The sequence below is a fragment of the Chiloscyllium punctatum genome, chromosome 16 (genome assembly GCF_047496795.1).
Source record: "Chiloscyllium punctatum isolate Juve2018m chromosome 16, sChiPun1.3, whole genome shotgun sequence".
Taxonomy (NCBI): Eukaryota; Metazoa; Chordata; class Chondrichthyes; order Orectolobiformes; family Hemiscylliidae; genus Chiloscyllium; species Chiloscyllium punctatum.
In genome coordinates, this window is record NC_092754.1 from 26,297,789 (window position 1) to 26,313,531 (window position 15,743).

Below are 15,743 nucleotides of genomic sequence, written 5' to 3' on the forward strand. Positions count from 1 at the left end.
GTGCATATACATATATTTGGCTGAGGCATCAGCAGAGCCCAAAAAAACGTCCGCATGGGCCCCCTGTTCTTCTTTAGGCAGGCCGATCTTACACGGTGGTCTTTCCCCACCGCGCCTTGGCGGCAGCTGCCCCAAGCTTCAGCGCGTCCCTCAACACATAGTCTTGGACCTTGGAATGTGCCAGTCTGCAACACTCGGTCGGGGTCAACTCCTTCAGCTGGAAGATCAACAGGTTTCGGACCGCCCAGAGAGCGTCCTTCACCGAGTTGATGATCCTCCAGGCGCAGTTAATGTTCGTCTCGGTGTGAGTCCCAGGGAACAGGCCGTAGAGCACGGAGTCCCGCGTCACAGCGCTGCTCGGGACGAACCTCGACAAGCACCACTGCATTCCTCTCCAGACTTCCTCTGCATAGGCACATTCCAGAAGGAGGTGTGTGACAGTCTCGTCCCCCCCGCAGCCACTTCGAGGGCAGCGTGCGGTGCGGCAGAGAGTCCGGGCGTGCATAAAGGATCTCACAGGCAGAGCCCTTCTCACCACCAGCCAAGCCACGTCTTGGTGCTTGTTGGAAAGTTCTGGCGATGAGGCATTCTGCCAAATGGCTTTGACAGTCTGCTCAGGGAACCGCTCGACAGGATCCGCCCTCTCCTTTTCCCAAAGGGTCTCAAGGACGCTACGTGCTGACCACTTCCTGATGGACTTGTGGTCAAAGGTGTTTTTCCTCATAAATTTCTCCACGAAGGACAGGTGATACGGAACGGTCCAACTACTCGGAGCGTTCCGCGGCAGCGAGGCCAGGCCCATCCTTCGCAACACCGGGGACAGGTAGAACCTCAGTACGTAGTGACACTTGGTGTTTGCGTACCGGGGATCCACGCACAGCTTGATGCAGCCGCACACAAAGGTGGCCATCAGGGTGAGGGTGGCATTGGGCGTGTTTTTTCCCCCATTGCACCGGTCTTTGTACATAGAGTCTCTTCGGACCCGGTCCATCTTTGATCTCCAAATGAATTGGAAGATGGCCCGGGTGACTGCGGCGTCACAGGTCCTGGGGATAGGCCAGACCTGTGCCACATATAGCAATACTGAGAGTACCTCACACCTGATGACCAGGTTTTTTCCCGTGATGGAGAGCGACCGTTGCCCCCATCTGCCTAGTTTCTGTCTCATCTTCCTGATCCGCTCCTCCCAGGTCTTGGCGCACGCCCCAGCCCCCCCGAACCAAATACCCAGCACCTTCAGGTGGTCAGTCCTGACGGTGAAGGGGATAGAGGATTGGTCGGCCCAGTTCCCGAAGAGCATGGCCTCGCTCTTGCCTCGGTTTACCTTGGCCCCCGAGGCCCGTTCGAACTGGTCGCAGATGCACACGAGTCTGTGCACGGACAGCGGATCTGAGCAGAAAACAGCGACGTCATCCATGTACAGGGAGGCCTTAACCTGCAGGCCCCCGCTGCCAGGAATAGTCACCCCTCTCAGGCTCACATCCTTCCTGATGGATTCGGCAAATGGCTCTATGCAACACACAAACAAGGCGGGTGAGAGGGGGCATCCCTGCCTGACTCCAGATCTTACAGGGAAGCTATCTGATTCCCACCCATTGATTGAGACTGCACTGACAATGTTGGTGTAGAGCAGTCTGATCCAATTTCCGATTCCCTCCCCAAAGCCCATTTTGGAGAGGACATCCCTCATATATGTATGCGATATCCTGTCAAAGGCTTTCTCCTGGTCCAGGCTGATGAGGCAGGTGTCCACCCCCCTGTCCTGCACGTAGGCGATCGTATCCCTGAGGAGTGCGAGACTCTCAGAGATCTTCCTGCCCGGTACAGCACAGGTTTGGTCCGGGTGGATCACCGATCCCAGAGCAGACCTGACCCGGTTGGCGATGACCTTTGACAAGATTTTGTAGTCTGCATTTAACAGTGAGATCGGTCTCCAATTTCTAATTTCCTCCCTCTCCCCCTTCCGCTTGTAGACGAGGGTGATGATGCCTTTCCTCATGGATTCACTCATGGTACCTGCCCGAAGCATACTGACATACACCTCCAGCAGGTCCTGGCCGATCAAGTCCCAAAGAGCGGAATAAACCTCGACCGGTAAGCCGTCGCTTCCGGGAGTTTTATTCTTTTCGAAGGACTCGAGGGCCTTGGTCAGTTCATCCAGAGATAGCGGCTGGTCCAGCCTCTCTCGTGTTCCGTCATCTAGGACCTCCGTGATAGAGGACAGGAACGACTGGGAGGCCGCGCTGTCGGTAGGCTTCGAGTCATACAGGCTGGCGTAGAAGGATTTGCTGATCCTCACGACGTCAGCCTGAGATGACGTTACCGAGCCATCTCCTTCATCAGGTGATTGTGGAGGGCTCGATCGTAACACAGAATTTATAGCAAACATTTGCAGTGTGATGGAACTGAAATTATACATTGAAGAATTGATTGTCTGTTAAGCCTTTCATCTGTTAGAATACAGTGATAGTTTCACTTCTTTTATGTGTAAATCACAAAACCCTTTTTTTAAAGTTGCATTCTCGGGTTAGCTGTTAACAATGGTGATGGCTAGACAATATGTTGAAGGTGCTAGCCCCCTGTGTTCTCTGTCTATGACTTGATGTTTAGATTGATTCCGATCTAAAAAGTGAGATAACAGAGTTTTACATAAATTCATGCAGTTTTTGAGCTCAGAGTTCTACATGAATGTATGTAGTTTTTGAGCAAAATGCAATGTAACTGTGCAAGTACAAAAAAATTCACCACACAAAATATATTTGTACATGTGAGTCTTTGTCTGTGTGTGTGTCTGTCTGGGGTGGGGGTTGTGAGTGTGAGAAAGTGTGTGTGTGTGTGTGTAGTGAGTGCAGAGTGTCTTAAGTCTGTGAGGGGGTGCATGTGTGTGTGTGTGTGTGTGTGTGTGTGTGTGTGTGTGTGTGTGTGTTTGTAGTGCAATGGTGATCACCTGTAATGTGACATGAACCCAGTGTCCTGGTTGAGGCCCTCCCTATGGGTACCGAACTTAGCTATCAGCCTCTGCTCGGCCACTTTCCTCTGCTGCCTGTCCCAAAGTCCACCTTGGAGGATGGTCACCCGAAGGTCCAAGGCTGAATGTCCTGGACCACTGAAGTGTTCCCCAACTGGGAGGGAACCCTCCTGTCTGTTGATTGTTGTGCGGTGCCCATTCATCCGTTGTCGTAGCCTTTGCTCGGTTTCCCCAATGTACCATGCCTCTGGGCATCCTTGCCTGCAGCGTATAAGATAGACAACGTTGGCTGAGTCCCATGAGTACCTGCCATGTACAAGGTGGGAGGTGTTCCCACACGTAATGGTGGTATCTATGTCCACAATCTGACACGTCTTGCAGCGTCCAACATGACAGGGTTGTATGGAATTGTCCTGAGAGCCGGGCAGTTTGCTACGAACAATGATCTGTTTGAGGTTTGGCAGTTGTTTAAAGGCAAGTAGTGGAGGTGTGGGGAAGGTCTTGGTGAGGTGCTCATCCTCATTGATAATGTGTTGCAGGTCACGAAGAACATGGCGTAATTTTTCAGCTCCTGGGAAGTACTGAACAATGAAGGGTACCCGGTCAGTTGCAGCCCGTGTCTGTCTCTTGAGGAGGTCATTACGGTTCCTTGCTGTGGCATGTCGGAACTGGCGGTCGATGAGTTGAGCATCGTACCCCGTTCTTGTGGGGCATCCTTGAGTACTTCCAGGTGTCCGTCACGTCCCTCCTCATCTGAGCAGATCTGGTGTATGCATGGGGCTTGTCCATAGGGAATGGCTGTTTTAATATGTTTTGGATGGAAGCTGGAGAAGTGTAGCATTGTGAGGTTGTCTGTTGGTTTGCGGTAGAGTGTGGTGCTGAGATGTCTGTCCTTGATAGAGACACACGTGTCCAAGAATGAGGCAGACAGTTGAGAGTAGTCCATGGTGAGTTTGATGGTGGGATAAAACTTGTTGATATCACTGTGTAGTTTTATCAGTGACTCCTCGCCATGGGTCCAGAGGAAGAAAATGTCATCAATGTACCTGGTGTACAATGTCGGTTGGAGATCCTGCATAGAAGAGAAATCTTGTTCGAACCTGTGCATAAAAATGTTGGCATATTAGGGTGCAAATTTGGTCCCCATGGCTGTTCCGTGTGTCTGGATGAAGAACTGGTTGTCAAAGGTGAAGACGTTAGGATCGAGGATAAAGCGGATGAGTTGTAGGATGGTGTTTGGAGTCCGGCAGTTGTTGGTGTTGAGTACTGAGGCTGTTGCTGCGATGCCATCATTGTGGGGGATGCTGGTGTAGAGTGCGGAAACATCCATTGTGACGAGGAATGTTCCCGGTTTGACTGGTCCATGGGTGCTGAGTTTCTGTAAGAAATCCATAGTGTCGTGACAGAAGCTGGAGATCCCCTGTACAATAGGTTTCAAGTTGAAGGTGGAGAAGCATTCTTGTGAATGATGTGATGATCTATAACACAGGAGGAGAGATAATCCAAAGTAGTAGAGTCTGAAAGTAATCCCTAATTAGCAAAAGTTTTTAATCAGTTTCTGTTTATTTTTAAACTTTGAAAACTCAAACTGGCATCAAAGTATTTTCATTTACCTTAACCACAAATAATAAAATATTCTCATTGTCTGTATTCTCCAATTAAAAACCTTACTACTTGAGGTTTATTTTTAATATTTATTCAGGGAATCTGGGTGTCGCTGGCTGGCAAGCATCTATTGTCTGTACCTAATTGCCCTTGAGAAGGTGGTGATGAGCTGCCTTCTTGAACCGCTGCCAACCATCTGCTGTAGGTTGATCTACAATGTCATTTGGGAGGGAATTCTAGGATCTTGGCCCAGCGACAGTAAAGGAATGGTAATATATTTCCAAGTCAGGGTGGTGAGTTGCTTGGAGGGGAGCTTGCAGGTGGTGTTTTTCCCTGTCCATCAAGATGGAAGTGGTCGTGGGGTTCGAAGTTACTGTCTGAGGATCTTTGGTGAATTTCTTTGTGCATCTTGTAGATGGTGCACACTGCTGCTGTTGTGTTCTTATTTATTTCCCTTTATGTATGCAGGTTGACCCATGCATACTGCTGAATGCAATTTACTTAATGTCACATGGGACTTCCTGACATACAGGAACGTGAGACATTAGGTCATGATTCCAGACCTGGTGTGTGTGCTGTTACTGATGTGTTAATTATATTGTGAAGACACTAGTGAAGGCCATTGTTTAATTAAGTATCTAGAGCACTTGAGAGACAAGTGGGACATTGGCATGGTAGATAGTAGGCAGACATGTGATGCTGCATTTTGTTAATTAATCAATTGTCAAGGAAATTGTTAGTATCTAATTTTATTCTTCACCATCTAACTTGGGATCCTGACTCTAGAATAGATCCACTTGTGCTAAAATCTGACTGAAAAATTACTGCCTTCTTTTAGTTTGAATTGATATATTCTAACATTTCTCTTTCATAGGATATGGAAAACAAGATCAGAAGTACATTGAACGATATCTACTTTGGAAAAACAAAGGATATTGTTAATGGGCTAAGGTAACGTATGCAATTATTTCTGCTTAACTTTACGTAAAAGTGAGGGCTGTTTATAGCAACACTGAGTTTATCATGCATCTTTATAGTAAAGAAAAAAGAATCCATAGTGCTTCAGAAGTGCAATCAAAAAGTGTGTTGAATCAAAGGGACCAAAAGCATGGTTGAAAAGGTGAAGTTTAAAGAGGGTCTTGAAAGAAAGAAAGAGGTCTGGGAATTTGAAGAAATTCTAAGAATAGGTTGAGGAGGCTCTAAAAACAGACAGCAAGGGCAAAGCAAAGAGTGGATCCAAAAGGGCATATGTGTAGGGTTTTATGGACTTTGAGGAGATTAATGATAGGATCAGGAAGTATATCAATTGAAATCAAAATTAATAAGTTTCTAAATTTGAGACTTACTGGGAGACCAAGACACAATGTCGACCAGCAAGAACAAAAAGACTGGATCGACTGGGCTTGTACTCATTTGAATTTATAAGAATATGGGGGAAATCTCATGAAATCATATAAACTTCTGATGGGACTGGATAGGCTAGATGTGAGAAGGACATTCCCGATGTTGGGGAAGTCCAGAACAGTTTAAGAATATGGGGAAGACATTCAGGACTGAGATGAGGAAGAATTTCTTCACAGAGCTATGACCCTGTGGAATTCACTCCCACAGAAAGCTGTTGGGGCCCGTTTGTTATATATATTCAAGAGGGATCTGGATATGGTCCTTGCAGCTGAAGAGATCAAGGGGGATGGGGTAAAAAAAAAGGAGCAGGATACTGAAATTGCATGATCAGCAAGATCATATTGAATGATGATGCAGGTTCGAAGAGGTGAATGGCCTACTCCTGCACCTAGTTTCCATGTTTCTATGGCAGCATGACCAGCAAGTGGTGTTTGGTATAGAATAGAAATTGGTGGCATTGGTACAAAGTTTTGTGGTGGGGACCAAGGACAATGGCTTCCATCTTGCCTGGTGTTCAACTGAAAGAAGCTGTGATTTGTCTGAGGCTGGCTGTTGGACAAACAGTCTGACAAGACTAGCAGTTAAGAGGTAAAAAATGAAGCCAAGCCTAAGCTGGAGATGGAACTGTTATGATTGTGAAAAAGAATGGAAACAAATGAGGGCTATCATTAGATAATGAAGAAGAAATAGTGTTGGTGGAACTTCAAAGGTTGCAGATATAAGACCATAACACGTAGGAGCAGAAGTTAGGCCATTCGGCCCATCAAGTTGCTCTGCCATTCAATCATGGCTGATAACTTTCTCAACTCCATTCTCCAACTTTCTTCCCATAACCTTCGATCCTCTTGACAGTCACCACTCTCTGGCTGAAGAGGTTGCTCTTCATCTCTGTTCTAAAAGAGTCTTCCCTTTACTCTAAAACTGTGCCCTCGGGTCCTAGTCTCTCCTGCCAATGGAAACATCTTCCCAATCCTGATGAAAGGCTTTTGCCCGAAACATAAATTTTCCTGCTCCTTGGATGCTGCCTGACCTGCTGTGCTTTTCCAGCACCACTCTAATCTAGATCCCCAACATCCACTCTGTCTTGGCCATTCAGTATTCTGTAAGTTTCAATTAACTCCCCCTACCCCCATCCTTCTAAATTCCATTGAGTATCAACTCAGAGCCCTTAAACGTTCCTGGTATTATTCTTGTGAACCTCCTCTGGACCTGCTCCAGTGCCATTACATCTTTCCTGAGGTATGGGGCCCAAAATTGCTCTCAATACTCTAAATGTGGTCTGACCAGAGCCATATAAAGCCTCAGAAGTACATCCCTGCTTTTATGTTCTAGTCCTCTCAAAATAAAAGCCAACATTGTATTTGCCTTCCTAACTACTGACTCAACCTGCAAGTTTACCTTGAGAGAATCCTAGACTAAGACTCCCAAGTCCCCTTGCACTTCAGATTTCTGAATTTTCTCCCCATTTAGAAAATAACCAATTCCTCTATTCTTCCTACCAAAGTGCATGACCTTATACTTCCCCATGTCGTATTCCATCTGTCATTTTTCTGCCCACTCTCTTAACTAAATCCTTCTGCAGCTTCCCCACTTCCTCCAATGCTTCCTGTCCCTCACACTCAGTTCCTTCATCTACATAATTAATGTACAAAATGTAAAGTTGTGATCCCAACACTGACCATTGTGGAACACCACTAGTCATATGTTGAGCGATATGAACTACATGTACAGTTTGACATAGGAACACAAAAACTAACCTTCTGACTCTTTCAGTACCTTGGCTGCCAAGCATGATTTTGGGAATTTAGGCCAACAATGTTTGTGGTTTTTTTCAAACATTTAAACAATAAATTGTGCCCTGTGCACTTCTGATCTGTGGCCTCAGCCAGTAATGCTGCCAACTTGTGAGTGCAGCTTTAAAAGATTAAACCAGGAAATGGCTTTCTGTAAGTGGCTTTAGATTTCTAATTATCTGTATTAGATATGTTTTCATAATTAATGTTTCATTTGAATCTTTGTAAACCTTGAACAGTGAATGCACGGCATGCTTCATCTAAAATTTATTAATTTAACTCTTAATTAATGATTTGTTTTCAGATTTTACATATTATTCATATACTGTATATAAAACATACATCTAAGTGTTCAGTTATATCATGTACTTGATGGTAAGGACTCTTCGCTAATAATTGTCTTCTGCATGAGTGATTTGGAGAAGGACTACAGAGAGATGTAGGTACTGGATTGATTTCAGGATGCTAGGAAAGAGCTGATATATTTTATATTAGATAGAGTGAGAAGAGCCAACAGGAAACTCTATTACCAGAAAGTGATTGTTATGTTTCCAACAGTAATAACTTGCAGGTTACTGTTATACATGCTAAGGCACATGGGTACAACTAAAAGGTCATGTCTGAACATTGTAATTCATTGGAAGCATACTTTGAAGTGGACAGTGTGTCCACTATTTGTTCATGAAAAACGCACTTAGCACATGTTCCAAGCAAACTAAGGTTTAAGACCCAGTTTTTGTCTAAGTCATGCTGCTGGTCTTCAGCTTTGACTTGGATGCAGACCAGTCCTGTTCAGGGACTAACTGGATATCCTTTCTGGCTGACGAATTAAAATTTTTGTAAAAGCCTCAAGTAATCTTTAGCTGATCCCACCCAAATTGTTGTTGTTTTCCTTCTTTCACCCCTTCCCTCCTTTCAAATTCTGACCAGATGCTGCTTAGAACCATTTTTTTTTACTGGCTCAGTTCGATCAGTGGAAGAGCTGAATTCAAAGCTAAGGCCCTGAGTAACATGGAATGGCTGAGGCCAAAGTGAGATCAGAGGGAATATTTGACTCTTTATGCTGCTGGGGTTCTTCTAGTTGCAATGACCTGAGTGACTTTATCTCATCTCCTGCAATACTGAGATTCCTGTTTGTGGACAAGGATTTGTTTTAGGGAATTTACTTAGGCAATGGTGAAGACGATATCTACCATGGATACTTTTTTGGGGAAGATCTACTTCTGCCAGGGTAGCCGTCTTGTAACTCTGGTAAGGTATGTATGGAAACCATCATATGGAAAAACAACTCAGTGGTTGAACTGTTCAAAATAACCAGACACACTGACAAAGTTCAATTTAAGTGCTTAACTTCTCATTTTTGAGGTGGTTTTTCAAAAGTAAAATGTGATTTAATTGAAATGCTTGTTGTATATGAAAGCTAACAGCATTCTTGAAGTTTTTACATAGCTATCTCCACTTCTTAGTCTTAATTTTATTGTTCATTTTCTGGATTTCATCTTTTCTTTTCTCCTTGTTCTCGTAAAACTAAAACCTCTTTATAGATCAGTTGATGATTTACCAGACACCCAAAAGCTTAAGCAGTTGCAGAGGGAACTGTCTCAAGTACTGACCCAGCGCCAGATCTTCATCCAGCCTGATAATTAAGTGCCCAGGTATCTGCCTGTGAGGCTTACAATGTGATTAACCACAATTTAACTAGGCTGAGGTGATCAGCCAATCTCCTTGCATGAGTTTTTAACTGTAACTCTTAACCCTTAACTCACTTCACCCAATGCAGCTGCTGCTTCTACTGCAGAGTGAACACAACACTTGCATACACAGTCTGTAAAAGTGCTTCAATAACTTTAGATCTTGACGTACATTAGTTGTGTTGAACATTTGAGTGTAACTTCTTATGTATCCATCAAACCATTTTGTGTGGGCAGGTTCTGAGCTCTGAAGGACCATCCATTTGATGCATGTTCATATTCTGAAACTAATGAATTCCATGAGGAATTGTTTCATTGCCATTCATTGTCATGGACTAGCTTACTAATTAATATTTTTTAAAATTTAAATTGTTTGAAATGTGGATATTATCAGTCTTATATCCCTAGTTCAATTGTTTTTCCTCAATTATTGTTTCTGTTGAACACATTATCCTGAGTGCAATCAAGATTTGTATTTCTTAGCACCTGAATATAGCTGTGTCCTTAAATCTTTCAGTTTATTGTCAAATCTAAGCAGAATTAAAGAGAAATACTATCAGTTAATTATATAGAACAAATGACTGCTTGCATGCAAAGATGAGGTAGCAGTGTGTGATAAAGTCAAGTAATCCCACACTCAATGGATCCGATCAAAATTCTGCCACATCCAGTCATAAATGGTAATGGTAGGCAATCAAACAGCTCACTGAAGGCGATTTCACAAATATCCTCATTTTCAAGGGAAAATGGGGTCGTTCAATGTGTTAGTGCAAAAGACAAGGCCATATTCAGTCAGAAGTACTAAATGGAGGATCCAACTTTGATTGTTCTGAGGTTCTCAGCATCACCAATCACCAATTGAATCAACTAATTTGATTCAATTCACATTATATCAAGAAATGTTGGAAGACACTGGATACTGCTAAGACTATGGGCAGTAATGATATTTCATCAGAAGTACTTGGTCCCTAACTGTTTACCCACCAAAAAAAAGCAGGATATATCCAATCCAATCAGTTACCATCCCATCAGCCTCCTCTTAATCATCAGCAAAGCAATGAAAAGAGTCATTGAGTATAGCTTACACAATAATAGCTTGATCATTAGAGCTCAGTTTGGGTTCAAGGACTACTGAGCTCTTGACTTTATTGCAGTTTTGGTCCAAACATAGAAGAAAGAGTGGAACTCGAGAGGAGATCAGAGTGACTTCCATGACATTAATGTGGCATCAAGGATCCCTGACAAAATGTAGCACAGTGGGAATCAGTGCAAAATTCTGCACTGGGTTGTGTCGTATCTTCCACAAAGGAAGATGGCTGCCGTTGTTTAAAGTGAATCATGTCAGTTCAGACAATTTATGGAGTTCTTTAAGTTAGTGTAGTAGGCCCAACAATCTTCAGCTGCTTCATCAATGACCTTCCTGAAGACAATCGTAAGGTCAAAAATGGGGAATGTTTGCTGATGATTTCACAATCATCACTATTTGCAGCAACTCCTATTTGGGTGCAGTCCACGTCCACATGAAACAAGATCTGGACATCCTTCCGGCTTGGGGTGATAAGTGGCAAATAAATCACTTCCTCACTCTACAAAACTCCCATCCGCAAGGTAAAAGGTGTGATGGAATGCTCTCCATTTGCCTGGATGAGTGCCCCTCTGCAACATCTAGATGCTTGAAACTGTCACGTTCAAAGAGGCTATTATCTGCCCTTTCTCCCCCATTCACCAAATTAAATATTTGCTCCCTCCACCACCGGTGCACAGAGGCAGCAGTGTGGCTGCAGTGATGGACTGCCGCAACTCACCAACACTCCATTAACAGGGCCTTCCAATCTGTGGAAACAATCTAAGGTTGGTAATGTTGTCTTGTTCAAGTAGCTTTCTAACTGTCCATGGTATATGCTACCAAAGGGTGTTTACGAAAAGGTGGCAGTATCCAAGCTGTAGTCAAGGCTTTTAAGAGAAAAGTGTAAGAGGGGAAACATAATGTACTTTCTCTCATTGTGCCAGTTCTTCTCTGAGGATACAGCTATATTTAAATGTTTTGAATTAAATTGTGGATTTAAAAGGTTTGTCATGCTTCTCAGTGTTGGTAGGTTTTAATGCAACACCCCTCCCTGCTTGTGCAGTTTCATGTAAGATGTGTCCATTTGAGGCCACAGGTAACATAAATTTTGCAGAGCTTTTGCAGGATGTCGACTTTGGACCTGTATTTAATACACTGAAATGGGGTTAAGGTCCTCTAGCAACTAAGTCAAATGCATTAATGTAGTTTTTGTGAAAATTGATTTTAATTTTTGGTTCACGATTGAATCATTGAGTGTGCATTAATTTTGACACTGCTGAATGAATGCTTACAACTTGAGGTCATGACATAATGTAACAACCCATTCTGTGCTCCACAGAAGAATGACCTTGATATCTGCTGGCTGTTGCATGGCAAAAGTGAGAGGCTGCTGAAAGCAATGTTGCCAAATGATGAGTCAGATCGTAAGAGATTAAGTCTTTACACATGAGCTTGTCAGTTTGGGAATCCCCAGCATGGTTTGTTGTGCATGTGGTGGAACTCAGTGGGCTCTGTAATTTGTGCACGTAGTTTGGCTTTGGAAGGAACCTAAAGGTGCAGCATAAATCAGTATGTGATGACTCTTCAATGACAGCTTTCAAGATTTTGAATGAATTTTCTTTTGTATTCGAAAGCAACTGATATTTGTGTAGTTGAGTCTCCTTTGAACTTATTCTGATGGGAGCCACATCAACAAAAATGTTTGTTGGCTTTCAACTTTTGATTACGGCACACAAACACATGCAACTCAAGCTTTTCCATGCAATTTACACATCTGAACTATATACATCATAATCTCTAAACACTTGTTCTGTTCACAGGCTTTCTGTCAACGTTTGCACCAGCCTTGCACTTCTTTGGTTTTGCTGTTTAATGCAGTGTAAAATTTGATCTAAATGTGTGTTTAAAGTATTAAAAAGTTGTAGTAGTTATGTTGGTATGAGGCCATTCTTGTCAGTTGCAGACATGTACAGCTGGTGTGTTCACTGCTCAGGCTCCAGGAACTTTTGCAAATTCTAATCGTTCTAGAGTCTGCACAGTATTCAGCTTTAAGTGGCAAAATAATACAATTAGAAAGTAGGCTATAGAGGAAATTTCCAAGCGTAAGTCCAGCTTACTGTGCAATCAGACTTCAGCAACATTTTAAAAGGTGATAAATGGGAAAGTACAACAGGAAATGTTACTTCTTGTTTGGAAAGAACCGTAGTTCTCCAAAATATTAAACCTGTATTGCATGGACCCAATACAATCTTTTATCTTCTATTCTATTTTGCATCTTCTATCTAAGAAGATAGAAAGTAGAAGCAGGAGTAAATTATTAAGCATCTCAAGCCTGCTATACCATTTAAAAGATCAAGACTAATCTGTTTGTGACTCAAATTCCACATTCCCATCTACTCCTAAAACCTTTGATTCTCCTGCTTAACAAGAACCTGGCTATCCACTTCTGTCTTAAAAATATTCATTTCTGAGACTCTGCAATCTTGTAACTCTAATTTTGAGAGAAGAAAATTTCTCCTAAAAGTGTGACCTAATTTTAAATTAGGTCACAGATTCTGGACTGACTAAGAAAGAACAACCTTTCTGCGTTCAACTAATGAAGACCATTCAGAATCCTTTACACATCATTGAAATCACCCCTTGTTCTTTGAAATTCTAGTGGAAATAGGCCCAATCTGTCCATCCTATCTTCCTAAATCAACTCAATCCAGGTATAAATCTAATGAGTTTCCTCTGGATTGCTTCCTTAAGGGCAGATTTGCATCCCCCCTTAACAGGGTCCCAACTATACTTTCCTAAAGTGGGGTTGGGTTTACTAGAAACCTTCAGTGAAAGTATAAGATCACTGATAAACAGGAGCTATTGTCTTGTTTCTTTTGGGTGGGATTCCTTTGGTTCCTTGCTGCAATTTCTCATAACCATAATAAAATATGAAAGATTACAATTATTTTCTGTGTAACAATGCTGTAGTGCTTCAGTAGCAAGTATTGAAAATGGGCAGAAATGAATGTAATATTTTTAAGTTCCTCTTTTCCAATCTTGAAGGATCAAACTGAAGGCTAGTGGGAGGCCAATCATACATGACCAGATTCTTGCTTTCTCTATTTGAAATGACACCCTGAATTAGATGAGGTTCTTGAAGCAATTTACTTTCGTCGAGGTCAGTGGGTGCAAAGTAAATAGATCTGGTGCACAAGAGTCTTGTGACAGTAGTAGTTCTCTAGCTGGAATCTGCTGTTTGGTGTAATGTTTCACATAACAATGCAACTCCCAGCATGATGGAATTAATTAACTTTTCAATCAATTTTCTACAAAACTTCACATTGCTTATCAACAGACCACAAGATACCTACAGCTTTTCTTCCTGTCGATATGGTGGACGTGGTGGCCAGAGGTAACAGTGTATTGCGTGTTGTGTGAGCTAACAGATGATGATCAAAGGAATTTTATAGTATCTACGCCAGAGTTCATGACATTAACTTTAAATTTATCAAATTGTCACTCTTGACTTGCCCTCTACAATAACTTCTGTCAGATTGCATATTTAGGCAATTTACCCAGTTTTTGCAGAATCTGTCTGAACACTGGATTTGCAGATCTGAAACTAGACAGGAATTATACATCCTGTTTTCCAATTCCCTCTCCATTAGCATTTCTCAGATTTAAACTTTCTTGCCAAACTTTCAAGCTTAATCTAGCACAGGACCTTAAATGGATGTTTTGCATTTTCTGTAGTGACTTTTTTAAAGAAAAAAATTCATATGATAGTTTAAGTGTACATTGTATTCTGTTATAATGGACACAATATAATAGGTTAATCCAACATTGAAAAGACAGGAAGTGTCTCTGAAAGAAGTAGGAATGTATGCCTGAAGAATGTTTCAGTAGCGGTAGCAGCAAGTTGGAATTAAGGGAAAATGACGAACCTAAGCTGATGGCTACAGTAACTGGTGGTTGCACCAAACATCTGCGGTGGTACCATCGTTAGTTGTATATACTGTTTAAAAACCAATCTGTTATGAAGCAGATTTGATTTTCATAACTGTTTATTGTGTAGTCCTTCACCAATCTAACTGTTCCTTTGGTTCACAGGTCTGTGGCATCACTTGCGGACAGATCAAGCCAGGAAGCTCTTCTAACTAATCTGGCTGAAGCTTTGAAGAAAAGACAGCAACCTTATTGATTCTTCGAGTAAACTGACAAAAGCAAAGCACTGTCAGTTTCAGTTACATTTGTTTTCTTATATTTCTTCAGTTCATTTTAATTTGTCCCATTAAAATTTGCCTAAACTACTCTACATGTTTAAAAGCCATTCTAACCTTGTCAAAATTGTATAAAATGCTGTTCTAGCTTGTAAACCTAGTTCATTCTACACAAAGGCTTATTTCACGAGGAAAATTTACTAAAAGGCATCTTTATACTTTCATTTTTATTGGTCACAAATGGTTAAACACAATCCCAACCTGGAAACTTTTATTTGTTCAGACACTGGTTACATTTATGTAAAGCAAGGAGCTGAAATTGACCTGTAGACAACAATCTGACAAAATGACTCACTAGAACAAAATGTAATGCCAGTTGATACCTTTTCATGGAACAAGGGTTGTATGTTCAGTATTGTACTATAGAAAAGATGTGATTATAAACTGTCCTGAAATTCAAGTTCTAACATATTTGCCTTTAAGGTTCTCCCGTGTCAATATTTTGAGGAATGCAAGGGTTTTTTTTGTAAAGCTTAAAATTGAAATGTACATCTTGTACTTGAGCCTCCAAGCTAAAAAAAATAAATAGAACTAGTAACTCGTACCAAGCAGCAGTTGTGTGAATTCTGTATCTTTTCACAAATGTTTAAATTCTTTAAAAAGAAGCATGTGAAATAGAGTCGGCCATTTAATCCTTGAGCTGGCAAGGCTATTCCAGTTGATCCTGGCTGATTTGATCTCAACTCCATTGCTTCCTTTAGCTTATGTATCTGTCAAAGATTATATCAGTATTGAAAATTCCACTTGTCCCAACACCCATAGAACTTTAGAAAAAATGCAACTTGCTTTTTCTACAGTCCTTTAGGAGAAAAGGAGTTTTAAAGCTGTGAAGAGTCAATACATCACTTAAAATCCCATATCCATTATTCTGTGGTGAAGGGGATGTTTACAATTGGTCTGAGTATCTTTGGATAGAGGAGTAAACCATTCCTGCATCACCAGCTAAGGACTGCG

General features: G+C 42.1%; 1 protein-coding gene across 3 annotated transcripts in view; it reads left to right on the plus strand.

The window, feature by feature from the left end:
• Positions 1-15,333, plus strand: part of capzb (capping actin protein of muscle Z-line subunit beta) — a 123,152-nt gene extending 107,819 nt beyond the window's left edge. The window contains exons 8-11 of one of the 3 annotated variants that reach the window (XR_011962704.1): positions 5,448-5,524; positions 9,315-9,425; positions 13,865-13,921; positions 14,620-15,333. Coding sequence is in view for 2 of the 3 variants with exons in the window: in XM_072586525.1 (XP_072442626.1) it covers positions 5,448-5,524; positions 9,315-9,417 (180 nt within the window). In the remaining variant the exon portion in view is untranslated. The remainder of the gene's footprint in view (positions 1-5,447; positions 5,525-9,314; positions 9,426-13,864; positions 13,922-14,619) is intronic. The other 2 variants (XM_072586525.1, XM_072586526.1) reach the window with 2 other exon arrangements.
• The last annotated feature ends 410 nt before the right edge of the window (positions 15,334-15,743 follow it).